Source organism: Rissa tridactyla, chromosome 5 (genome assembly GCF_028500815.1).
Source record: "Rissa tridactyla isolate bRisTri1 chromosome 5, bRisTri1.patW.cur.20221130, whole genome shotgun sequence".
NCBI classification, from domain to species: domain Eukaryota; kingdom Metazoa; phylum Chordata; class Aves; order Charadriiformes; family Laridae; genus Rissa; species Rissa tridactyla.
In genome coordinates this window covers 28,111,841-28,139,476 of record NC_071470.1, presented here as the reverse complement: position 1 = coordinate 28,139,476, position 27,636 = coordinate 28,111,841, and the positions used below count along the sequence as shown (strand labels likewise).

The 27,636-nt window shown below is 38.4% G+C and overlaps 1 protein-coding gene across 8 annotated transcripts in view; it reads left to right on the top strand.

The window, feature by feature from the left end:
- The window catches only part of JAKMIP1 (janus kinase and microtubule interacting protein 1), a 97,418-nt gene that overhangs the window by 66,842 nt on the left and 2,940 nt on the right, over positions 1–27,636 (top strand). For 3 of the 8 annotated variants that reach the window (XM_054203888.1, XM_054203884.1, XM_054203891.1), the window contains 6 exons: positions 334–435; positions 3,250–3,303; positions 4,289–4,354; positions 8,096–8,164; positions 11,396–11,473; positions 13,077–13,604. In XM_054203888.1, the coding sequence (XP_054059863.1) occupies positions 334–435; positions 3,250–3,303; positions 4,289–4,354; positions 8,096–8,164; positions 11,396–11,473; positions 13,077–13,589 (882 nt within the window). In that variant the 3' untranslated portion in view covers positions 13,590–13,604. Of the gene's footprint in view, positions 1–333; positions 436–3,249; positions 3,304–4,288; positions 4,355–8,095; positions 8,165–11,395; positions 11,474–13,076; positions 13,605–27,636 lie in introns of those variants that run through there. The other 5 variants (XM_054203890.1, XM_054203885.1, XM_054203887.1 and 2 more) reach the window with 5 other exon arrangements.

The window sequence follows — 27,636 nt, the reverse complement described above, 5'->3', positions numbered from 1 at the left end:
AGTTAAATAAGGTTATAACCAACATAAAAAAACTGTAGAGTTTTTTAGGGCTCCAGTTAGTTGTTTGGCCAGTGTGCAAGGGTTCCTGCCTCTGAGGAGTGTCAGTTAACTTTGCAGAAATTGTGTATGCGTGGGATCAGTTGGGAGCTGACACCATATTTGTCCTTAGCTAAAGCCAAAATCCTTCAAATATGGGAAAGTAGGAGGAAATATCATGTATTTGGAATGGGAATAGGAATCTACCTTTTTATTGTACAGTTATGTTTTGTAAACTGGGAAATAAATATTTACATATAATCACAAGTGTTGTTTTTAAACAAAATCTTTCCTCAGGAGAGAGAACGAAGGTCGCCGGCATTTAATCTTCATATAACCACCTTCCCTGAAAACAATGGAAGTGCACTTCAACTGTTCTGTCAACAGGAAGGAATAAAGGTATATGTAAAACATTAGTAACAGTTGGATGGCCAGGAACTTATTTGGAATGTCCGACCCAATATCCAAACAAATGGTTTGCCATCTTGCTGGAGGGAAGAAAAACTGAAAAAAATAAGTATAGTAAGAAAAGGTACTTCTCACTGGAGAAAGCGTTTCATAAGAATATGATCTGGTAGTCTGTCAGGAGTTCATCAATGAAAATGAAGGCTTGTCAATCAAAATAGTTCATATTTTGTTTAGGGTATTGCCTTAAAAACATTGCAGAGAAGAATGTGGATGTTGATGTGATTCATTGTCAGGCTTGCTACAGTACTTTGTTCTTGATATTAAATGTTTTCATCTAAGGTTAGAAATATGACATTCACCTATTACTTTACGCCCAATTTAGGTAAGCACCTATGCTTTTTGTTTGTTGAATTAATACGCGTGAGTTATTTGCCTAGGCCGGGGCCCTGAAGCGTGATATGCCTGATCCAAAACTCATTCAAATAGGTGAGACTCTATCTATCATTTTAGATCAAGCATGAGATAAATATCTCAGTTGGTTAGCTTCTGCTATGAGAATTACTCACTTCTCCCTTGAATAGACTAGCTGTACAAATGGATTTTGTATTTGTAATTGTATTTACAAGTCCGCTTATAGAAGGCTTGTTTCTATTCAGTGTCTTAACAAGCACAATACTAAACTGACATTGTAGGCTGCATGTTGTTAGGGAGCTGAGTAGTCTAAAAGAAAAAAAGTTAAAACCTGATTCTTACCTACCGGTGTGGTTGTGTAGTCATTTCCCAAACCACACCAAGAGTTATCACTTAGCATACCATCTTTCAAATAGAGCCTCTGTGGGATGCCAGACCTGCTTTTTAGCTTATCTGCTATTCTAATTTGCATGTTGCCTGTAGCAGGTACAGCTTACCAGGATCTAGAATTCATATTTTTTCTTCTGTCTTCTGTTGCACTTCTGAACAGACGTGGTTTTTATCTGTGTTTCAGTTCACTTACCTGGAAGCAGGAGCAGTCACCTAATATGGGCATACTGAAATTGTTGACTTTTTATGGTTTCAGTGTCTTTCAAAATTGTTAGCCATCAGTAGCAAATTAGACTTTAGAACGATGCAAAATCTGATTTGGTTTCTAAATCTTCCTACATGCTTCATCATGGAAATACATGAATTAGAATGAGTATTTCTGGCTAAATAGGTGCAAAAACTTGCATGTCGTACTGAATTCCGTTCTTCACTGGTGTAACTGATCAGCTAAAGAAGTTTACATTAAACATTGTCAATGCTCATCATAATCAATAGTTTTGTTTTTAACACCAATTGTGTATTAAGCTCTGCACCACTCTAAAATTTTTGGTGTGCCCTGTTTAATAGCTGATGTAACATCTGGAGACACTGCTGATGCGTTTGGGGAGAGATGGAAGAGAAGGAGAGGACTTCTCAGGATAGACCAACTTGAACATAACATATTATGTCTTTTTTGCAGCCAGGATGGAATAATTTGTAGATTCTCTCCACATCTGTGTCTAGTCTTCAGGAAATCTTTCATTTCTTATTAAGCCTTCCTCACTGGAGAATGTATCTGTTAGGTACAGAGCCATGAGCAAGTATATTCTGGTGTAGTTATGCAATTTGCAAGCACAGCTAATCTAGCTTTACAAATTTTTAAAGACTGATCATTCTGACTACCCACGTAATGCAGTTGCACAACACATAGATGCAAACCAGCATGTTTTGTACTGTAAGTAATGAAACTAGTGAGACAAGACACAGCCCTCTGAAAAGTGGCCTCCACTAAGAAGTGCTGAATAGGAGTACAAGTTGAGGATGCCAGCTTTTAACAAGACTGTTGTGCTTTGTGCATGTGTATTATACATTTTGGACTAACGTGAACTGGTCTTTGCCCATGCTCCCAAGCCTTCCTACCTTCAAATTGCATGGCGGCATAGAGGCTGTCGATGGAATGATCCCTGGTCCATATTAACTTCTGGACTGTACCTGGGATAGGTCAGGAGAATGTGATTCATGCAGGTTAAAAATTTCCATGAATATTCCCAAAAACCTTTTAAAGTAGAAAATAGAGTTCTTGGGCCTAGGAATGGTTCCTGGCACTGTGTAAAATACTGACACTGTGTGATTTTACTCCTCTCTTGTTTGTATCAAAGGAGCGTTTTTCTTGCTTTCAGCGACTGGGCCTTAATGAGGATGGGTTCTTTGCTGCTTTTTGTAGATCTGGGGCTGCGTGGCAGAAAAATGGGACTTTCTACTCACAAAGGTTGTGAGCTGATAGCATTTGGAAGAGCAGGTTCAGCCCACTGTGCACATTCCCTTCTTCTACTCTGAGGCTGATTTGAAACTCCACTCTTGTTTAACAAAGAAAATAAAAAAACCCCCATGCAACAAAGCGTTCTTCACAATTATTTTGTTCGTGCTCTCTGTCATTTTAATTTCTGTATCTTGATGTGCTTGATGCTCCACTCCAAACAAGCAGAAAAAACAGTCCTTTAGCCAGTTTATCAGTTTTGATCTTTTTTCTGCACACATCAGCAAGATGGTAAACGTGTGTCGTACGGGAACATTCTGCCCTCATACACAGACATCCAGGCTGTTTCCTATAATCAAGAGTGACATTTGGTTTTGCCTCTGAAAGTATCAATAGCGCTTTTGTAATTGTGATGCAAAGCTAATCGTTCTCTTATTTATGTTGCAAGTCTTTTTGCATGCAGAAGTGAATAAAGGGTACATAAAATGTAGCATATAAAAACTTTCTCACCTACTGTGTAAAAAATAAGTGTTGAATATCTTTTTCAGGACGTGAATATATCTGAACTTATGAAGAAGCTAGATATTCTTGGAGATAATGGGGTAACAAATTTTTAATTTCAAATATACTTCCAGTTTTATGGTTATTTTAAAGCATTTTTTTTCCCCACAGCAGGAAAAAACATTCAAGAAAATGCAGAGAGTGATTTTTATATGCCTATATTTGTATGAACAATATGAATGGTTAGGTAGGACTTTTATGAACTTAAAATATTTCAGTTAACTTGATGCTCATGAGAAGTGTAATTTCTCAAGATAGGCTGAATGACATAGGAAAAGTGACATAGCACTGTAGTAGGCAGAGGGAAAAGATATAAAACAGGATAGGGGAGGAAAATAGGGAAATCGGAGCTAAGTTGTTCCTGAATTTTTTCTCTTGAGTAGTAATAGTAGCACCTGCTACTGTGAAGGATGCCTCTGCCAGGAGTGACTTTACTGTGAGAAAGGGCAAGGATTACTGGTTCCCCTTCTTCCCCTGTATTGCCAAACACCGTATAAAATCTTGGTCATGCAGTTTGGGCACAAACATCTATGGAGCTGGGTCCACTTTAAAGGTAGCTTTAACAGTTTGCAGTCTTTATAATACTAGTTTTAAGCTCTAGATTTAGTTTTTAGTGTTGAAAGTTCTGATGCTCTTTCTTTGCATTATTTTTGTTAATGGGAAGTCTAGCTCTGAAATGCGTTTGAGGAAGATTCGCTTGCTGCAGGGCTATAGTCCAGTGAACTGGCATTTTTTTGTCTAGAAAAGGAAAATAAAATTCCAAAATCCCTGACAGAAACCACCTAATTTTCATTGAATGATGAACTGTTGCAAAAGCATTGTGGGAGTGGTGCACTGAAATAGAGTGGAGACTAAGTGCCCTAGGTCTAGCTTTTAATACTTTCAATCATGGGATCCTTTTCGGGTGTGTTTATAGAATGCTTAATGTTATAGCTGATTTATTCTTTAAAGTAAAGTTAAAATTTATTGCTTGCATTGAAGGATGGATTTCCAATCCAATTTGAAATGCCTCTTTTTGTATTTTAGAATTTGAGAAATGAAGAACAGGTTGCAATAATCCAAGCTGGGACTGTGCTTTCCCTCTGTGAAAAGGTAGAATTCAGTAAAGATTTTTCTCTGCCTAAAGGCTGACCGTGTCTTGTAAGAGATCGCATAACTTTGCCAGGGAAGCATGGCTTTTCTGTTAAAAATGTTTCTTTGTCTGGATTTGGAGCATGTATTCATCCTTACATGACCGTTTGGATTGTGGTGTCTTGAGGTAAAATCAAATTTACAAAATAAACCCAATTTAAAAATAAAAACATATTTGGGGGATATTTTGGAGATATATAAAGTACTAAGAAGCCACTTAAGAAGAAAGACTTCATTCTCAGATGCGCCAATGTTCTCTGCTCTCTGGGAACAGGGTGCTGTGAAGTCCTCTGTAGGTTGTCCCACCATCTTCCATTTTGGGCCTGCTTCTGTGTGTGACTGAAAAAGCTCCGAGTGGTCTGTGGTCCTTTCCTCCATAAATTACTGGGCACAGATAGCAAAAAAGTAGTTTGCACAAGATAGGTAATCAGTCAGGTCACTCAGTTCTGCATGACTAGTTCTTTACTTCTCCAATTACAGAGAGAATATGATCTGTATATGAATAAAGATGACATTTAGCATTAAGACTTGCCTTTTTCTCTGAAGAAGCTTTGTCCATCCTTTTCATAGGTTTCTAGTAAATTTTTCCTCGATGCATTTTTGAAGTTCAGAGTCAGAACTTTAAAATTAAAATTTGAGCATTTTGTAATAATTGCTTTAATTGGTATAATTTTGGTAATCTACTTATCTTTTTGAGCATTTTGTAATAATTGCTTTAATTGGTACAATTTTGGTAATCTACTTACCTAAATATCTTAATGTAGATAATCTAAATTAGGTAATTTAATAATCATTGATTTAAGTGAGTAATTGCTATAAGTAAAATAAAATTGAGGAAAAGCACTAAAATATCTATGTTTTTCATTGCACTATAACATTAAAAAGGGGAGGGGATGATCTTTACATCCAATAATGAAAGTGGAAGAACCCCAGTACACAAGGCTAAGATAAAGAGCAAAACTGGCCAAACTTTAGGGACTGGACTGGATTATTTTTCTTGAAGTAAATTAGTGCTTGTGCAAAAAGTGCCACTGGAATTAGTGAGTTTATTTAATTGGTGTCAGAGTGGTGCAAAATAAGTTATTTCCATTAGCAATGGATCACAACAATAAATGTTTTGAAGTTGTATCAACTGGAATAGTTCCTTAAATGAATAGAAACATAGAGTTACAATGGGTACTTTATTTGTTTATGCTAAAGTTGGTCTATAATTTCATTTGACGTATTATTTTCCAGTTCCTAGTTTTCCTTAACTTTTTTTTTTTTCCTCTGTGGTCTAATCATATGCTTTGGTTATTACAGAAATTGAACACTCCATCAGAAAGATGGAGATTTCGGTTTTATCTTCTGTAGGTAAATAGACTGCATTTAAAGAATGAGATGAAAATAGTTCACGTTATCTATGGACTCTATCCATTTTATGTCATTTTAGTGAAGTGCCTCACAGTTACCTAGTAAGTACAAGATGGTAGCAAATTGAATCAAGAGGGTACTCTGAGAAGCATGAAACCTTTTCGTCTTTTTCGTAGTGCACATTTGAGGTACAGGCTAATCAAGTTACTCTGATTTTCTCCATAACAGAAGGCACTATCCATGTCCAAAGTTTACTAAGAAAAAGAAATAGCAGAAAATAGTCTTGTGCTGTCCTTAACAAAACAAAAAAGATACCACCTTTCATAATATTGTGTTTTACAGCACAGAAAATTCAGACGAAATGTGATAAGTAAGACTGGGTGATGGTTTTAACATAAGTTCTATTGGGTGCATATACTGAATTTAGTTTAAAGGAAATTTAAAGCAAATCCACTGCCTTCTCCAGTGTAGTGTAATCATCTCAGATGTCCCTCTAAATATGGGCTAGATAGCTTCCCATGTGCATTCCTATAGTTCCTTAATTACAAGAAACTATCACATATCATCATCTCGTAATGGGACCATTTGGTAGAGAAATGGTACTACAGACATAGATGTGCTAGTTATATTCACATGTGCTAATTAATCACACTCAATGTTTATTCAGATCAAATTTTTATATTCAGCCACTAGAAGTGATCTTTTGGAAATCAAGCTGCCAGGCAAGGAAAGTTTCTGGGTTCTGCTGGCACAATTTCAGAAGCTTATTTTGAATGCTACAGCTGATTACAACTCCTAAATACGTAGTTGTGTCTTCTGTGCCGCTTGGTTCCAGAAAGGCTTACAGACATAGAAAGATCAGAATCAACATTTAGTTTGGCATATCATTCATACCTCCAAGAAAATTAGACCTCTAATTTTTGCAAATAACCCTTCATTTGCAAATATTGAGGGTAGCTGTGAGAGCTGCTGAGGACATCCCATTTCTATTGATCTCAAGGATTCAGAATGCTCACTGTCTTGCCGAAACCTTCATCAGCAGTGAGGCTTTCCTAAGGAATATCTTCAGTCTGCCACCTTCAAAATGAGGAAAGCAAAGATGATATGAATAGAATCACTGGGGAATACGGTGTTCCTGTTCACTTTTTTCAGCTCTGCACAAAGTAGATAAAACAAGTTTCCATTTTTATCCAACAGTCTCTTAAATAGCGGAAGGTCCAAAAGGATGAATTAATTAATTCACATTTTGCTTATTTGTAAACTTATGTTTGCAGATTTCCTATCTAAATCTTTGGGAAAAAATGGGTATGTCATTAATTCCTTTGAGTCTGAGCCCAAATGAACTCACCAAACCCCTACATTTTAAAATTCAATGTGTAATGCTTACCAAAAGAATTAAACGGGGGTAATCCAGAGTTAGTAAGCAAATCGTTTGAGGAAAGTGATAGTTCTCAGTGGCAAAGCTACAGTTGGTCTTAATGGGATCTGTGACTACAAAAAGAAGTATAAGTCCAAACTATACTCTCTGTAAGTTAGTCATTGATCCTGATTGTAGACCAATAAGGAAATGAAACAAAACAGTTCAGAACTGAGCATTTCCATCCATTCTTAAATGCTGACTATAAATATAGTCCTGGTGACACTTAGTAATTAAGCAAGAACCTTCTTATCGATGCATTTAAATATTATGATATGTAATTTTACCTTTGGAATGCAATGGTCATTCTTCTTAATTCTGTTTGATCTGTTTATCACCAGAATGGTAAGGGATTCATGGTGGCAACTGCATGAACTTCCATCTCTGTCGATTTTATTGTTCCCTTTACATTACCGATGTTTTAGAAGTGAGTCTCTTCCCACAAAGGGTGCAGCAAACTGCACAAAATACAGGATCAAGTTTGCCACAGTGGCTTTTGTTTAAATTGCCTTCTGGAAAAATGCAGGACTGGTGCCCTGGAATCATGTAATGGTTTTGCAAATCAGGCCAACAGGCGTTGGGTATATCAAGTCGGAAACAATCAGGCTGATTTTGCATTCTTCACCCAAGTTTATTTTGTATCTTGAACTTTGCAGGGAAGGGAAGGGAATTAAAGGGAAAACCCTTTAATTTATCGTAGAAAAACAGCCTCCACGTGTTAGTCTTTAGTATGTTTCTACAGTCCTCCGTTCTGCCTGTGTTTTCACTACCTGTTTGTTCATGTCTAACTTCAAAGTGAATAGGTGACAAGGGGGAAGCACGTGCCTGGGAGTGTTGGCAACAAACTTGCAAAATGTTTGGTGCAAATTTTTCAGAAGGTCTGTTTTTTTCATTTTTTATTTTTTCCTCTTCACACTGCTTTGTTCACATAGTGGTTGAAACAGATAGAGGGGACAGAAGCTGCACTGACACAGAAGATGTTAGACCTGGAGAATGAAAAGGTAAGGAATGATAACTACAAATGTAATTCATCTAGCAAAAACTCATCTCAAGGCAATGTGTATAAACTTCATCACAGGTTGATTTGTTGCTTTTCTCTGCTTAGGTAATTTCTCCATGGTAGGTTTCTAGAACAATTTATTGTTTGTATTCTTTGGGGTGGGAGGCTACTGTCAAAGGTATATAGAACAAAAATAGCAAAATATATTCAAATTAGGACATGAAGGCATAACTTTACAGAGCATATGAACCAAACAGTGTGAAATTGTCTTTGTGCTTTCTCTGTGTATTAATTTGTCTGGCAACAGCATCTCCTTTTTAATCTTGGGGTCATGTTAGTAGAATTGTCAAGGATATTCCTTTGTTCTCTGGTATTCACCTTCTGGACAAGTTGTAAAGACCTCTTACTCCAGATGACCTTTCTTGCCCCGAGGTCTTCATGCTTAAAGGCAGAATGTTTTCCCAAAAGCAGTTCTGTCTTGTGTAACAAACTCAGTGCCATACTGACCTTATTTTTCCATATGTTGAAGAAAGAGTTTTGGAATGAGCGTTTGGTTTTATTGGTTTACCATGCATGCTGGGCTTCCCATCTTCAAATGGTTTTACAAACACTGATTAATCCTCGCCACACCTTTTACAGGTAGATAAGTAATCAGCATTACATTCACCTTAAAGAATGGGAAACGGAGACAGGGAGGTTAAGTGATTTGCCCAGGGCCACTGAAGAAGTGTGTGTTTGGGCCACAATCAAAAAAAGGAGTGCTCAGATTGTGTTCTCTGTTGGTTGTAGCCTATCACACTGGTTATTCTTTAACATAGGTATGATCCTTTCCACATTTAGTATTTCTTTATTTTTAACTTTTGTTAAGGTAAAATGCAAAGGTTTTGGAGAGGCAAAGTGCCCACAAATACTAGATTCTTTTATAAAAGTATTTGGCAAGCGATAGGGTTTTTTCTAACTTGGTTTATTATCTTCCCACTTATTATCTGTGATCTTTTCACGTCTTACTCTGGATAGCCCTGTGTTTATTTGTTTAGCATAGCAATCTGAGAGTCTGCGTTGCCAATGATTGACTCTATACAAATACTATTGTATTGTGGCACTTTCAGAAGGGCTGAGCACTGGCTTAGTTGTCCTTGGAACCCACATGAAGAGTTTGAGATCCTATTCTTGTTTCCCTCCCTCTGGCATTTTGTGGCCAGCTTTTACAGTAGCTTTTGGAGAAGCAACATGATCAGGGCCAGCTGCGTTGCTATTGTGGGACTTTTTGGTAGCTCTGACTCTCTATAGTCTTGGGCAAGTCAGCCTACTTCTTTCATGTCAGTCACTTGTAACCATGTTAGGACCAGGCCTGTCCTTTGCTTTGTGTAACACAGCTCACAGTGGTATTGCATCTTGTACAACAGCCATGTAGTTGTTTCTGTAGTCTACATAAGAAAATAATGCCACCTAGGTAGTCAAGGTGGGATTCACTTGCATAAAAATGGTGTCTAATGCCATATTACATTCTTAAGAGTTCTGAAGATGTCCACAAGGGGCCGAGAAATATGTCCTGCAGGACCTGTTGGAGACCCCTGCTCTTCTGGACCAGCAGCTGAAGTAGCATGCCCTAAAATGTCTATAATAGCAATAGATGCCCATCTGTGTTAGGTGAATTCCAGCCCCAAGATCAAAGTCTGACTTAAACTTTGGTTCTACTTTCAATATTAATTCATAGGTAATTAAAAAAACTCCAAGTTTGCAAAAAACCCTGAATAACAGATATTATAGTTCTTATACAGAGAACAAACAGCAACTTATTCCTCTGGATCTTCTAATTGCTGGTCTTGTATGTTGCTGCTATTGCCAATTATGAGCTGTTCTTAACAAGTGTGAGGTCATCTGTAGTCATTTTATGCTCTGAGCCCCTCCCAAGCATTAATTTGCTGATTGGTATGGATTTGTTTTAAACCAGATGTTTGGAGTGAGAATTCATCATCATGCTTCATGCTTAGGCAAATTCTATGCCAGTGCTACACAGCTGACAGAAAAACTGTCAGGAGTCCACATATATGTCTGCAGGTAAAATTTGGCCAAATAAGTGACTTTGGGGCAATCCCATATCCAATAAAACTAACCAGACCAGCAACATGTGATTTTTTTTTTTTTATACTGTTAATAAAAACTACAATCAATCATCTTAAGAACCCTATTTATTTAATTTGGCATTTATTCTATATGTTGGGAAATGCATGAGTTTTTTCCAACGTTCTTTTTTCTGTATCATATTAAATTCAATCAAAGGGCTTCTCTGCTTTCTGAATGACTACTAATTTTTTTGAGCATGAAAACCTGCCTTGAAAGAAAAGTTGGTAAAATCAAGTAACTATTTTATGTTCCACTTACTACTCTGAAGGCATGTTTTGCAAGAGCACGGTCACCAGTCAGGTCTCATTTGCCTATTCAGGCAACCATTCAAACGCCCACCTCTTTCTTGCAACATTATGCTTTTGGATACTGAGTTCCACTGAAATCCCAGCCCATGTTTTTATATATATGTATATATAGAGACACACACACACAAACGTGTGTATATATATATATATATATATATGTGCATAAAAAACTGTGGAAGTCGTTGAGTTTGATTTTTAAAAACAAAAGCAAAAAAATCCCTGTAAATCCTAGGTATGTTGAAAACTTCTTCAGCTAAAGTCACTTAACCTCTCTGGGCCTCACTTTACCCATTTCAAATTGGCTTCCTACCTTTCCAAGTTGAGAACTGAGCTTTTACTTCTGCTTCACTAATGCAGACAATATAGATTACGGTTTCCCCTGTGATTTCCTTAAGGGCGAGCACTGGATATTTTCAGTGAAGCAGTAAAGTGCCCTCATGTGTGTTCCTCTCTTTCCTCCCTTGGCCTGTCCTGGGCAGGTAGCAACAATTGGACCACATGCATGCACGTTCCTGTTCACCTTTCAGCCTTTGTGTGCACTTCTGTCAGGTCAAGGCAGGTTGTACACTGGTGTAGAGGTCTCTACTTTATAGGTACAACTCGTCAATATGATACGTGTATTTCAAGTGCTAATATTGTAAATTTGCTATTCCAAATATCCATAGGATGAATGTGGTCATTGGCTATAGATATTCTTTGCTTTCAAGAGGAAAGCTCGCATAAAAAAAGATGGCATTTATGATTCTTCATGAATTAGTATAAAGAACAAACACTCCCTTGTTTTTATTATTGCTCAGGACCTGTTCAGTAAACAGAAGGGTTATTTAGAGGAAGAACTCGACTACAGGAAGCAAGCTCTGGACCAGGCATACATGGTAGGAAAAGATCAGTCATTAAATTTTCATGTTTGAACAAGTTTTATAAAATACAGGGTGTTTTGTTATTTTTTTCTTTTAATTATATATAGGGTTCTTTTTTAATTGATTTATTTTTCTGCCAGGCTAGTAAATCAAATACTACTTAAACAGAGACCTAGGAAATGGATGCTACTATTTAGAAGTGTAATGATTTTGCATTGCATTTTTTTATTCTAAAATATGTGAACATCTTGTTAGTACATCTGGAATGGGAAGAGCTGGTCTACATGTGCACAAAATTATCTCTGGTAAAATACACCAGAAATTACTTTAGAACTTTTCCACTTTTGCTTTTTCCTAAGCATTTGTAAATATTACTGCTGCTAACCTATCCCAAGTTGGGAATGTCTGTACTTCCTATGCAATTCCTTCCTGTGTTGTCCTATCCAACCTTACCTTTCCTAGTTTTCCAAAGGGAAGCTGCAACCTTACCTTCTCTCAGGCTAAGCAACAGTTAGGAATTATCTAAGAATTGGTAAAACTGCACACCCAGCTTTGTCAATAGTGAGACTTCAGGGAATCAAAATATAGTGGCCTGAAGGATTATTTAGGCATTGTAATGTTTCTTGTGGAAAATGTGGAAAATATTTTCAGAAAAGAAGTAAGGTCTAGTGCTCAGAGCAGATAAGAGACAAAAGGAAGGAGGCTCTATTTCTAGCACTGTGACCTTGGGCAAGCCATTTAACCTCTCTGTGCAGCTGTTTATGCATCACTAATATGATTGAATTACCTACCTCACAAAGGTGTTATGAGGGCTAAAGGGATGTTGTCAGATGCTCTTGATGGAAATATTTTTCAGTCTGGATGCTGGTTTTATAATAGGATCGTACTAACCCCCGTAATCAGGGAAACGCTGCCATGATTCCTGCCTTTCTTTACTCTTGGGAATACAGTTCTCTGTATGAATGTAAAGTTCTCCTGTGCTCTCTGCTTTGCAAAAGTACTGCAGTTTTGGTCAGTGCATGAGAATCTGGTTAGGACTCTGACAAATGGCAAGAGACTGATGAAGGATTAGTGTATGCAAGTATACAAGTGTTCCTCTCTTCATTGCTTGTGGCAACTTGGGACTAAGCCAGCGACATAGACTTTGAGCAATGGATGGCAGGACAGTAGGGCCAGAGAGAGGGAGACAGTAAGATTTCTGTTGTTCAGAGTTCTCTCTGTGGGCCTTTTATTTTATAGGATGGCGTAACAATTCAGTTGCAGTTGAAGGGAATCTGTTTGTTTTCATTAATTTTCTAATGTTCAGCATTAGAGACTGGGGTTTTGTTACGCGTTGAGCACAGACCTATCATCTGAATCTTTCTTAAGTAGAGGAAATCAATCATTTACTAGAATGGGAAGCATTGCCTGGGTGTAAATCAGTGCCAGGGGGCTATGTGCACTCTGTGTGGAATGCTCCTCACTGCTCACGACTGCTGCTTTCTGTCTACCTGTCTGTGTCCGTCCTTCCTCCTGCCTAAGGCTTCGCTTGCTAGCCTTCTCCTCTAGCTGTTGGTGGGTCGTTTGCTTGCTGGACTCAAACGGCAGCCTTGTCTGTATGTGATTTGGGTTGCATTAGAAAATCCAGGAGCTGGAAGCCACGCTGTATAATGCCCTGCAGCAGGATCCGGGAAGGCGGGCGAGCGAGTCGCTGACCGAAGCCCAGAGGGAGGATTTGCGAGCTGCAGTGGAGAAGGTGCGGCGGCAGATCCTGAGGCAGAGCCGTGAGTTTGACAGCCAGATCTTGCACGAGCGAATGGAGCTGCTGCAGCAGGCACAGCAGGTAATCCCGGTTCCAGCAGGTAATCCCGGTTCTCTCCTCCCCCTTGTTGGTGTTACCTCTGTGGTTGCCACCACTGCCCATAGAACAGCATCGCTTCACCCTCACCTCGTTGAGTTCCGCTTAGTCTACTCTGTGTCTTGCTCCCGCGTCAAGGAGAGGAGCAGCGTCAGGACCCGGTTGCACTGGGCATGGTACACACACCAAACGAGTCACTGTCTCACTACGAGGTCCTGTTGCACAACCTGTTCCATGTGTGTACAACCACACAGTCTTCCACAGGACTCCAAGGGGAGCTGGTTGCAAGTTTAAGGCCTAAATTAGAAAAAGCTGGAATGGAAGGTTGCAAGGGTGTAATGCTATGAAAAGAGGAAAGGAGGAAGCAGTAGTTACAGGAATTGAATTTTTTCATTTCCCCCCCCTGCTATTTCTTTTAGCTATTTGTGAAATCTTTTAAAATTAAAAAAAAAAAAAAAGAAGAATTCACATGAAGTCTTTTAAGACACCATTTACAAGCTTTCCTGGCTTTAAATTAGTTCAGAAATGCCTTGTCTGTCTAAAGAACTTGCTTAAGGACGAATACCGATAACTTGAATTCAGGCAAGTTCCTGGCATGGGTGGTAATTATTTTCTAAAGAATCATTTGGTAGGATTGCTAGTTTTCCTGTGCAAATACTCAGGGAAAGAAGAGAGCTGCATACCTCAGGGTGTTAATTATTGTTCCTAAGGATTTTGGTTCCTCATTATAGTAACCTCTGGAAGATGCAGCCAGATGTCTTACATCTTGAGGACTGCCCACCAGTTGCTCTACCTACTTTCTGTGCAAATCTGGAATCGCATATTGTAAATGCCAAACTCTGCTATGCAGATGTGTTCGGCATGTTGTTGCTATCTCAGATGCTGGTTACTGGGGCAAGGACTGTGTTTAGCTTAGTTCAAGCTTCTCGCTATTCAGGTTGGCTTCGTAGATAAATACAGGCCACAACCGATGTAACGTACTGACCTGGCACTGTTGTGTTCTTCTCCTGTCATCTTGCAGAAGTGCTCATGGTGCCAGTGTTAGAGCTGAGCTCTGACTTCCGAGATGTCTCGTTTCTGTTACTCCTTCACTGTGTTCCCCGAGTTGGGAACATGTAACATTGAGATCAGGAGATTAATTTTTTTTAATGGGTGTCCGATCAGCGATGGTGTACAGAAAGCTGGGGAAGGTAGGCACCAGCTGCTGCTAAAAGTGTCAGAGAGTACGGTACGTATATGAAATTTGGTAAATAAGGATGGAGCCAGAAGTTATTAGCTTAATGTTATTAGTGTAGCTGAAAATTAGTGAGAATGGGCATTTTGCCAGCCTCTTATCAGGTTTAGCCAGATATCAGGGGTTTAGTTTGGACTATGTTCTGTTTGGTCTCATGGACTGCTCACTAGCAGGCAGAGCACTTTAGGTGCACATCTGGAGCACATCTTCAGTTGAGTTCAGTTCACGTATTCAGATTGGTCCACAACATGAAGTTAAATATGATGAGCGTGGAAGAAAACTTCGTTTCTGCTCCGAATAAAAATGTTAGTGTAAACATATCCTCATTAGCTGTGGATGTTTTTGTACCTGTCTCCAGATCCGTTCTATACTGTGCCATTAGAGTTTCGTGTTGTGCCCATCTCATTAGACATGCTAATGTTACAGCTCTGCAGGACGTGTTAAACTGAATTCTACTGCTTAATAAGGATCTAAGTATTTTAGTCATCTATTTTTAACCCCTCATAGTAGACAGAAAAACAAAGGCAAAGATGGTAGTTAATTTGCCTGGGGTATGGGAGATTGACAGATTCCATTTGAAACCCTTTGCTTAGTTTCTTCTTCTCAGTTGTTTTCTTCTTGAAGGTTGTATTTGTGGATCCTTATGGGACCAGTGGTCAACACTGATAACCTTGTAGTTGTATGTGAATGTCCATGGCTTAAAAGCAAACAAACAAAAACCTCTAGCACAGATCAGTAGTGTCACGGGGTTAATTCTCATACAATTACATTCATCTACATTAGCAGATGACAGCAGCTGAAATTTTACAAAAAACGAGAGCATACCTGTGTTGTCAGAGTCCTAAGGTATGGATGAAGCTGCTTTAAGTATAGTACATCCCTAGATGCTACATTAAATTAATCCCCTCTTTTCTTTTATTGACATTGCGGCATTAGCAAGCACCCATTACACTTTATTCTGGCAAAACTGTAGTCTAGACTTGGTCATATTTGTACGGTCCTCGGTGCCTTTGCAGTATGCACCACCCTTCTTACTCTGCTGAAGTGGAGGTTACAGAGAATGACATGACAGCATGATGGACCTGCAAGACTTAGTACAGAACGTCCTTGTTACAAACACTCTCAAACTTTCCCTGAAACAGAAACCATGTATTAAAGACCCCAAGTTCTCCAATGTGACCAGTTCCAGAAGGCCTCTTTCTTTGCTTCCATTACCTTCTGGTCTGCCTGATACAAGGGCTTCAAAAGAACAGCTCTGCTTATCCTGGCACGCTGGCTGCAACCTTCTCTGAGTCAGAGTTTCTGTGTCAGACATACAGAGTGGGGGTCCATGAAGATCTGATGATGCAGAAGGAGTTCTCTCCTTCTGCATGTAGATGGCCCTTGACCATACTGCAGGATGCCAAAGTGGCATGTGATGAACGCTGCAGGTAGGCCTGCAGGGTTTCGTAATAGGTGAACTGCTTCACACAGGGACTTTGAGGATTTAGCTTGTGAGAAGCGGGGTTTATAGAGCTGATAAATGTTCTTCCTGGGGAATGTGCTGTCTGAAAGGGACAGGGGCATGCATAAGAAAGTGGGTAAACTGTTGTCCAAGTGTGAGCCTGTGCTGCTTTATGTGTGCTGCTTTGTCCAGATATAAAGCCTTAGTTCTTAGCCACTGGGTATTGACTTGGTTCCGGTGAAACAAATATATTTTAGGATGTTAGGCCCTGTTTTACGTTGGTAGGTCTGTTCATCTTAGGCATGCGTAGCCCCACATTATTATTGTTCATTAGTATATAAATGGAATCATTCATGTATACCCATTGTGTATCAAGGAAATCAGGCCTCTGTGGAGCCAAATTAGACAGACTGTGTGATTAGATCTGCTTGCTGAGGCATACGGCACTTTTATTAAAGCCAGAGCCTGACATGCAGGTCTAGGGGACAGATCCTCAGCTGAAGCATATTGACAGCACTCCCTTTAAGTCAGAGAAGGTGCTTTGATTTACACCATCCTCCCTATTTGGAGGAGGCAAAATATGTTAATTAAAAATCTGTCATGAGCAGCTTGTGATATTTGCTTCTAGCCATAGGGTATGTGCAGTTCAACTGCCGTTCCTGCATATATTGCCATCAAAAATGTCTCATTGTGCTACACTTACTATAAGCTCTTGTAAATCAATACCTGGTTTATTTTTAGCAAGACTTCATTTAAAAGTAACATTTTGCTCTAGCCAGTGCAGTAGCATGACTTTTGTGTGCTTCGGAAAATATGAAGATCTTTACCAGCAGATGCTGTTAAGAAGGGTAATTTTTTATATGTATATAACATGCTAAGCCATTTTGAGAGACAGAGGAAAAATGTGTTGGTGTAGCTATAAAAAACATCTCTGAGGAAAAAAATATTTCAAACAGATCAGTACGTGTTTCTGAAGCTGTGACATCAACTTCTTAATTAAGCAAACTGACACCCCCCCCCAAAAAAAAAAAAAAAGAAAACAACAACCAACCAGCCAAACCCAACCGTCCCCCAAAAAAACCAACACACAAAAATTCACACAGCATCATGGTTAGATTGCCTTAAAAATATATTGTGATTGTGTTGTGTGATTGTGCTGAAATTAATAAATATTTAAAGGTCAAATTATGCTTTACATAAACCAGATGGGATCTAACTTGAAACGTGTTCCTGTTGGTATGACTGTAGCTGCTTCTGGAGTTAGAAAATCTGGAAAGTCATCAGAACTAGGCTTTAAATTAGGATAGATTAATTCAAATTACACTGTTGGCAATATTCAAACATGAAGAAAATTTATAATAGAATTTATTCTGGTTTCATTTTAAGTTATTTTAAATAAAAAGAGAAGCTAGAAAATCCTTCAAGGACAGCAGATTGACAGACATTCAGGTCCAAAAATGATTGCTGCCAGTCAGAAAGGATATGACAGACAGATTTTATTAATGTAATCTAATAATTTCCCAGAGCAGTCTCATCTTTGTATAAAATTGTAAGAAAAAAGAAGTAGAAAAGGTTGGTTAGTTCATTGTGTCTTCCAAAAGTGTGAAACTTTTTTTCTCTCTGAGTTGCACTGTAGTACTGTACTGAGCTGGGGGTGTTTTATTCTAACTTGGTTTAGAATATTCTTTGGTGGACCTCAGTTTTACAGACTAAAACAAACCACGACTTCAGTTCTAGACCTGCATATAATACTTCTATGGAATGCTGAAGGCATCCAAATTCCAACTCTAAATAGTTGAAATACAGCTGTAAATATTTTAACTGTGTTTTCTTTAAACTATAGCATTTACTCCTATGACCAGGTTGAATTATTCATCAGTAATAAAAGCAGAAATTGCCACTTTATTTGCATATTTTACTAGAAGGCGGCATCGGAAAATTCTTTAGGACAAAACAGATATAACTCAAAACTGACCTCTATATGTCACTGCTATAGAGAAGGAATCACTGAAAATGCGATGTCTCAAGCAATTTTTTTAATGGACACCAAGGAGAAGTCAGAAGCCGTGATATCTCTTTTGACCTTGAAATGACAAAATATAGGTATAGCTGGAAACCGATAAACACCAAAATAATTTCCTTCACTAAGTTTCTTTGTTCCTTTTTTTTCCCGACCTGAAGAGCCAAGTTCTTACTGATTAAAGGTCAAAGCTATAGTGGATGCCATTCCTCCATCAGTTCTCCCTGCTCTCTCATAGGTAGGACAACTTTTCACACTGGGAGAGTAGTTTGTTTACAAATCCATAGGGTTGGATATCACCATAGCTATAAGATCATATTGGCTCAGCCATTTAGAATACATATTTGTTTCTTGGGTTGTTTCTTTTTTCCTGAAAACCTTCATTTAAAAAAAATTAGTTTGTTAATACAAGTAATTGCCAGTGTGAAGTAGGAACCTGAGATTTGCCACTTGACATACTGTGGATGTTCAGGTAAAGCTTGGATAAATCCAGCAGTTGTTCTGCTCCGCTTTGCTGTGTAATCTGTTGTCATTGATAGACCGCCTATTTTTCACCCAAGGAGAATTATTAAGGTTTAACATTTGACTGGGAAGGCTCTTGCGGGAGGGGAGAGGGAGGGAGGATGCTGTGCTCAGTGTACCTTGTTAACAGGCACAAGGAGGTACTGTCTTAAATTTGTCCTCTTTGGCACATTACTTTGTGTCAGAGAGGATAAATTAAAGACATCACCTCCTCTGGCATGTTGCCTTGTGCCAGAGAGGCTGCCTTGGTCAGAAACTCACAGCTTTGGCACACAATTTAGGAATTAGGTAGAAGAATTACTACTAAGGTTACTTACACAGTGATTGAGGAGAGTCTCAGATCATTTTACATCCAAATCTATACAGGTACAATCTGTTTTACTGTTTTTATTTTACATCTGAAGTGGTAAGGTGCTAGCAAAGTTCACTCCCAGCCATTTGCATACAACTATACGTGAAGAGGAGCACACAGGGCAACACTGATTTTAATTTACTTTTTTTTTTTGCAACTACTAATGCTTGCAGTTGAGACATGTTCTGTGCTTTGCTGTTCAGCATATAATAGATTACTGTTAATAATGCATTTTTTATATTTGTGAGTTGCTTTTTTAAGGCATCTGATACCATAGCTGTCTAACTGTCATCAATATTCATCATGCACATGAGGACTAGGTTAATCGTACTTGACCTGTGGTATCGATTTGTCATGCAGGAGTGAATGTTGAGTCTTTCAAGGCATCATTGCTGCTATAATGGCAATATCACAATGAACTTCTGTAATTTTCCACAGATGACATGCATGGCAGATGAGAGTTAATTTTAGTCATTTGTGTATGTTTATTTTACAATTTTTCCTTAGGTATGTTTTCTGTATTTTTTAGGCTTCAGATCAAACCAAGCCTGCTTTGCTAACTGCCTTAGTGATGCTACTTGTCTGAATAAGTGACGATAGCCAGACTGGTGTAATACCTACAAAATATATCTGAAAGCTCTGCTACCTTTGCCCTAAAGAAGGTGTAATTGAGGTTGTACTCAAGTTAAGCGCAACTTTGTGCCTTAAAGTAATACTAGAATTAAGAAAACTCATAACTGAAGTTTGAATGCTGAAATCCTCTAATTTGAACTCCCGAATACCCTATGTTTCTTAGGAAAGGCCAGTGGGAGTTGAGGAAAGGCAAGAAAGTGTTGCAAAGTTTGTTATAGCAGTGAGGATTAAATGTGTTTTCTTATGCACAATTCATACATGTATCATGATAATTACTTACATGAAAATTTGCTATCTAAATACCAGAATGTAAATAATTTAAATGTAATGCTAAATAAATATTATGTTATTTTTTTATCCCCCACCCCCAAACGAGTCTAGGCTGTCAAGAAGTCAACTGTAAGATGCTGAATGTGTTTTTTCTTCTGAGCTCACACAGACGTAGAATACCCATTCTGTGTAGATTCAAGGTTAATATGGCTTTAATTATTGTTTTTCCCTAATGAAAAGCAATAAGACTGTTGATATTCTTCTGCTAGATATCAATGTACAATGCAGTTTTAATATAGCACAAATTAAAAGACTCTCAGTGTTAAAAAATAATAAATCAAGTTTACTAGTAAACTAAGGCATATATTCATGTACAAATAGTCATTCAGTATCAGCTTACAAAAAAAGTATTATTTTAAGCTAAATGCATTCATAAAATTCACGGATTTTCTACTAAGACCAATGTGATTGAATGTATTAACTTTCATGCTGAGAAATGCATCAGTGCAGCTCTAAAAGATTCATTCTCCTCAGGAAAGCAAATAAAGAAACAACAAATGCATAATAAAGATTAACAAGAACAGTTCTCCTACTTCAGTAACAATTAATTGGATTATCATGGTTGAGACAGCAGGATGCAGAAAGCAATGAAATTTTTACCTGCTGTGTAAAGAAAGACCTTGGTGAGAATCAGAGGGGTATAGTATAATAAAAATGATATTGTTATCATATTCAACTGGATAAAATTTATATTAAGTTTTCATTCATAAAGTAAAACAAGATGGCCAAAAAAAAAAAAAAAAGCTTAAGGTAATGCTGTTACAGTGTGCTTGCTTGTTTCCTTATGGCTATTATGCAAAATCACATTCTAGGAAAATGGGAGTAAAGGGAACATTTGGATTCCTAAATCCAGACCCCTTACAGTAGCAGATCCAACAGCTTGAGTAAATGCATGTGGCAATTACCTATGCAAATTGTATTGTAAACACTGTAGAGTCTTCTAAACATCTGTTAAAATACATAAATTTAGGGAAAAAAAAATCAAGAAAATAATATATTTATTTTCATTAAGGAATTTTATCCATAATTTTATTACTGATTTGAATAATAGCTAAAGGCCAGTCAGTTTATGTTAATCTTTTTTAAAATTTATACACGCAGTGCAGTTATGCTGCTCACATTATTAAAGATCTTACATACCTGTGTCTTAATAGTGTTGAGAAGCTGCTTAAAATAAAGATATAATGAAACAATATTGATTCTTCCCTTTGTCAGATTGATAAAATATTTCCCTTGCTAAATTTTGCTGCAGAACGAGATACATTCTTGATCGTAAGCTGGCTTCAAAGATTCAAAACACGGTTCATGTCTGACATAGTCCATCCACGGTGCCTATTCTGTAAATGTACATCAACCTGAACCTTTCCAACATTTCAGAGCCGAGGCCCTAAGCGGCTTAGCAAATCCTTCTTTGTCTGCTTTGTGCTAAAATTATCAAATTGTTTTCTTGGATTTGCTGATGAACGTAAATCCAATAAGAGTGTGTCCCAGGAACTACTAAGGTGATTTCTAAACCCCCTGGTTAGCACATTCTTGTTTTTTCACAACTGTAGTTGCACGGCCAGGAGCATATTCTGCAGCCAGGTAAACTGATCTTGATGTTGCTGTCAGTAAAACAGTCTGTTTGCTCAGATGGGTTCTCTACTTACACACTCATCTAGGAAACAAGCACATCAGTTTTGCAGCTTGACACCTATGTGAAGGATGATGTGGTCATCGTTGTCTGGCAGAGGAAATTTGTCTCAGGAGTTCCTTTCCTGGTAGCATTTGGCAAAGCTCCTTGAGGATTTAAAGCTATCCAAGGTCAGGACTGTGAATGACTGGCTAATGCTATGAGTGAATTGGAGAGGACAAAAGACTTGTATGAAGAAGTCCACTTCATCTAGCTCGCATCACTATCCAATAAAACAGAAAACTGAAATTCTCAGAATCTACAAAGGTATCTGAGAGATCGGGTCAAAAAAACCAGAATGTGTGTAAAGGACCATGTAATTGTAGAGAGACACAGTCTATTTCTCATCAGAATTTGAGGTATCATGGAAGAAAAACTAAAGCAAACAAGAAAATACACACATTTTGGTTGCTTGGTGGAGGAAATTTGACCTAGCATCTTAGAGTAGTAGGGCACCTCAGAACAATTTTCTTTCTTTGTAATGCTGAAGTTCTTCCCATGACAAACTCTCAAAATGATGATAAATCATTTCTGGGCTGATTTATTGCCTCCAGCAAGAAAATGATAGCTCCGAGACTGCAATCCAGGGCTCACTGAGCTCGGTGGAAGGATTTCCATTTATTGCAGCGCTCCTTTACGATGGGTGCTATGTTAATGGGAATGGTACTTAATGTAGATGGATTGCTATTATAACACAAGTTGGGCACACATACTTCATGTGTACTGTGTGGGAATGCAATTAACTCTTTTTTTTTTTTTTTTTAATAGTGCAATTTTTTCATTTTGGCTAAACCAGTCATTGACGTTAAGTAATGGAAGTGCAATACTATCATTTCTACTATCAGCTTCATTATTTGTACTTCTGTGCTCCATCAAGCAAACTGAGTTTTCTAAGCCTGTGTTATTGGAAATTCTATGTTCGTGAAAGTAGAGTAATATTTCCAGGCACGCCTCCAGTGTCATGCTGCTTGCATTTCACCTGAACCTTGATTCCTCAGGTGTCCCAGAGATGTGGCTTGCAACCTTGAGGTTGCAGTGTAGTCACAGGAGCCAGACCATGCTAAAAATTACAGAAATTTCCCTTTTGAAATCAGTACCTAGCTGGTTCTCCGCTGGCAATGCATTACTATCATTCCATTGGACCTGACCTGGTCTGCAAGGAATCCATTGCCTTTAATTCAGTTTTTAAAACTGTATTATCCCTTTATTTGCCCCTTTGTGCAAAGGGATTCAAGACAATAATGAATTTTCATCTGGGGTTATCCAGCCTTTTGCTGAGTTTGGATGTATTCGGAAAACAACAATTTCCAGGGAAATTATCCAGCTGTCAGGAAAACTGAGCTGCAGGTGCAGAGACACCCAAATTGGTCCCACATAGGCCAGCCCAGGCAGCATACTACCTATACAGCAGTGCTCCATGCAAGCTTGGAGCCCTACCTTCTGGAGGAAGGTCAGAACTGCTGTGAGTAATAATATTGTGTAGTCCCATCTTGGTGTCTCAGCCCTCTGTCACCTCAGAAAGGAAGAGTTGGCTTGTCTTAATTTCCCTACCAATACTAGAAGATGCACACTACAGGCACTTGCCATCCGAGTCTGCTTGGGTGGATCCAAGTGAAGTAATTGCTTAAGTGAATAATTGCACCTCGAGAAGTGTATTCTGTTTCCCAGAAAGACAGCCTTCCCTTCGTGAGGTGAAAGGAAATGAGGGTTATGAGCATTGAGGAGGAATCTTATGCACATGAAGAATGTTCTGCTGGGAAAAATGTTTAATTTCCTACTTTTGGGCAATTTGACAGCCCTTTGTGTTTGGGTATTCTCCAAGCATTGGATTGAAGAGGAGGGGCTGCATATGATCACTGCAGTCAGTGAACATATAATTTATATAGTTGGAAATGACTGATGGTAAACTTCCTTCTAATGGCTCTATTCAGTAAAGTAATGTCATATATAGTGCCATGTTAGGGGTACTTTAGCAGACTTATGCCTGCCTTCGCTCTATAGACTTCCAAAGGAAATGTATGCTTTAGGTGCCTGAACTTTCTGGATGTTCCCTCTCTTACCTAATTGTTAGCATTTTTAGGCTGTCCGTCAGCTTTATGGCTGTGCCACCTACTTTTGTATATGTAATGTATACGTAACTACTGTTAAGAAAAATGTTATAGGGGAACTTAAAAGTCCGTTCCTGTAGCTGTCTGGAAACGCACATGGATTTCCCAGCTGAGCCTCATTCCCCACAGAGCTGAAGTTGCTGTTCCAGCTGTAGCTTGGCCGGCAGAGCCATCTGCTGTTAACTCCCTACAGCGGTAGGGCCCTTTCAGCCCCTGCTGCTTTCTGGCTGCTTGCAAGCACTTACTCAGAAGCAGCAGCAAACTTCAGCGCTAGTGGAAGGATGATTTATCAAGTAGGTGCCATATAGAAATGCATGCTTATCCAACCCTCTTTCCAAAACTCAGGAGAGCCCCATGGGGGTGAAGGTAGTAACAGGGAGTATTCACAAATCTACCCATCCATTATCCAGAAGTTTTGTGAGGTTTTATTTGCTATTGTAATAAAATCAATGATGAATTAGTATTCCTTATGCTGGCAGGTTGGTTTTGAATGTGGGCAAGACAGACAGCGTTAAGAATTCACATCCCTAATGTTTGTACTCTTCTCTTTCCTGGTTGCACTCTCATTGCACTGCTTTTGTCTGACTGTGGCTCTTTGGTTGCCTACGGTAATTCTTTTGTATGGCCCCGTGGTTTGACAACACAGTGCTATTCTGGTGAAACCTGTCAGTCCCAAAAAGGTGTGCTCATGTGACTGAGGGGCAGCTATTAACCGCAGGAACATAGGAATTGCTAGAAGCCAGCAGAGCACCGCTCCTCTTTGTCCCTCATCCTCACTCTGACAGTGAGGATGCTGGGGCATCCTCAAAAAACATAAACACTGTGCTGATTTTAGGTTGGCTAGCCACATCTCCCATCCTTCCCTTTTTAAAAAAAGAAAAGAAAGAAAAGAACGGCCTGTGACTTTCTTCTCAACTAAGATTGTTCTGAGAACAAGATACAGTAGATTTTGTTGCTTGCTCACATAGTTTTTTATGGAGTTGAAAAGGCACTGGATTTACCCTGCAAGGCTCCCGAGAGCCTTGTGAAGGATAGAGCTGAATGCATCTTGTACAGCACAATTGTTATAACTCTGTATGGCATAGTAGGAAAAGCTTGACTTGCTGATCATGGGTTTATATCCTGAAGCATGAAAGCGGGTAGAATTTCTTGATAACAATAAAATAGTTCTGCATGATTTGTTGTCACAATTATGCTTTTGCGAACACAAACAAATCAGAATTCACTGAAAGCATCTAATCAAGTGTTGAAAACTTGAGAGTGAGCCCACAGCTTCTTGATTGCTAACTCTTGCAAATAAAAGGAACAGTAGATAAAGATGCAAATACTTATACTGAATCTCAAGCAGTCCCGCCTTTGATCTTAATTAGTGTGTGCAATTTTTGTGTAATTTCCTTTTTGGTAGTTTAAGATCACCTTTGACTGAGGAACATCTCTTGCTGCTTCTAGAAGATACTTTTTTATTATAGCTAGAATTATTGCATGTAGCTTACATATAGTTTTTTAAAGTCATATTTTTTTGAAATTGTTATCTTTGTATGATCAAGATAATGCTGTAAATGTGGATAGGTACAATGGGGGAAAATAATTATTTGTATGTTTTAAATACTGTATGAGGATGTAAATCTGTTGGGTTTTTTTCCTGTCAATACATTGCATATATATGCATATATTTTTAAGGCCATCTCTGCAGTTAAATGGAAATAAATTAGTTAGATTTTTCAGGATATATAAATAGCTGAGCCAGGCTGGTTATCTTCCAGTGCTGGGCCTGTGCAATCAGAGGATATTGACGGGAATAGCTACGCCCACTTCATCCTCCCGGGTAATCCTCCCTACACTGCTCCAGGAGAAAGCAAGTGAACAGCCAGAAGTAAACAACCCCAGGCTTTGATACCTGATGAAAAATTCCAGCCAACGGTTGTGTTTTAGAACAAATTCTGACCTGTCTAGGTTTGAACTCTTAATTTCCGTAGTAAAGAAGTTGGTTACAAAATCTTACTAATTTGCAGTGTAAATCTTCTGTCACTGTGATTTTCACTCCTATAAGGGGAATATTTAAACACTAGTCACCTGTCTTCAACGTATTAGCCTTAGGTGGCAAGTCTGGAACATGTCTACATATACACATGTCTACATGTAAATATCTGCCCTATGGACCATATCCACCATGTCTATATCTGCCTTACTGATATAAACCTGCTTGTTTTGAGGGTTTTTTTTTAGATTTTCACTGCTAAGAAATTCAGCCCTATGCGTATTCCCTTTCAATTCCTAGATTGTATTTAAACTGATTTTTAGGAAAATGTGTATTTCTTCACCTTAAAACCATTCTCTGTCTTTTGTGTCTCAAAGTTTAACAATTATGATGGGTTATGGGTGGGAATTGGAAAACAGAAGCCTCAGCCCTTTTTTTTTTTTTTTTTTTTATGAACTATTATGAATAGCTGGAGAGAATAGCTGAATAGCTGTAATCTTTTGAAAAGATTAAAAATTCATAAGGGAATAATAACATCTCCATTTTTACTTAATTAACAGAATTCCCAAATCTGAAAAATGCTGTCTTATCCTAATTAACATGTTCTTTTCTAAAATAACACTCGCTGTAAACCCTAAAGTGAGAAAGCCACCAGATGTTTGGGGGCTTTTTTATTTTCCTTTCTTTCTGGAGGCAAGTTCTCAGCAGATTGAAAAAATATCTCAGGTGATGAATCTTGAAGGTGAAAATTATATTTGAAAATATTGCTTCTCTCCACTTATCTCACCGTGGTCAAATTTTATCACAAAGCATAGCAAGCAGGACCCCTGGAGAATTGAAGCGTGTCACTCAGGTCTGGGATGTGGTTGTAAGTGGGACTCAGCAAAACTGAAATGAGTAGGGGAGAAACAGGAGTGTAACGTGGTGGACCAGAGATCTCAGAGGTGATTACATCTGCCTACTTCTCATGCCATGGCTTTTTACAGTGATTGTAATGTTCCTGGTACATATAGTGTATCAAGATGATCGCTTGAGAGAGAGACTTGTCTTGAGCAGGGAGTGGATGAAGTATAAATCAATTCAAATGTAGTAGAGGAAAAGTGAAATTAATACATGTGTGCTCAGGGTATCTGTTACTGTCAGCAAATCTGCATGCACTTGTGTCACACAAGGGTAATCTGATTCATGCTTCTGTATTATCGGGGGAAATCTCTGAGCAATACAGCATGATACGGTGGAGGTTTTGATTGACTTATTCTGACTGCATAATATTCAAAACAGTCATTTAAGCAAAATCTTTTCTTTTAAAACAGCAGCAACAATAACAAAGCTATTGCTTGTGACCTGTCTGCAATATTTGTGTGGAGACTAGTACGTCCTAGGCAAGGTGAACATGCAGGATGGATGTACCTCATCTTTGGGGTAGCTCCAGGTTAGATTTGAAATGTTCGTGCCAAACTCTGGAGTTGTCAAAACCAGTACAAAAAGGTTATTGGATTGGATTATTGGAGCAGCCTTGCTGCAACTGTCCTGGGTTACCATGACTGTGGGGCATTTCCCGCTATTTGAGATCTTTGAATTAAATGCAGGTAATCAACTATTGACGTCAGTTGATCACACAGGTTTATAAATAATGATTGAATATGGTTTTGAAAGAGATACTATTGTTCCAATCAATTTGGGAGTAAGAAAATAATCTGGGAGTGGTGCAGCAGCTGCTACATTAATTTTATTGGCCTATGCATAGAAATTAGACTAGAGGACAATTTCTCTTTCAAAGTTCAAGAGCTGTTAATAACCTTAACAGAGATTCAGGCCAGGCAAAGGTCAGGTAGTTAATCCTGAAAAAAGCTGATAGTATGAAGTTGCTCCTTCTTTCCCAGTGGCTGTTAGTCACAGATTCCAGGTTTTTGCCTATAAAAAAAAAATATTTATGAACCTACTTTATCTGTAACAAGTACAATATACTAAAAGTGTGATAAAATGCACCTTCTTAATGTAGAAGCACAGAAAAAATAAAATAAAAAAGAAAAGAAACATAACTTATA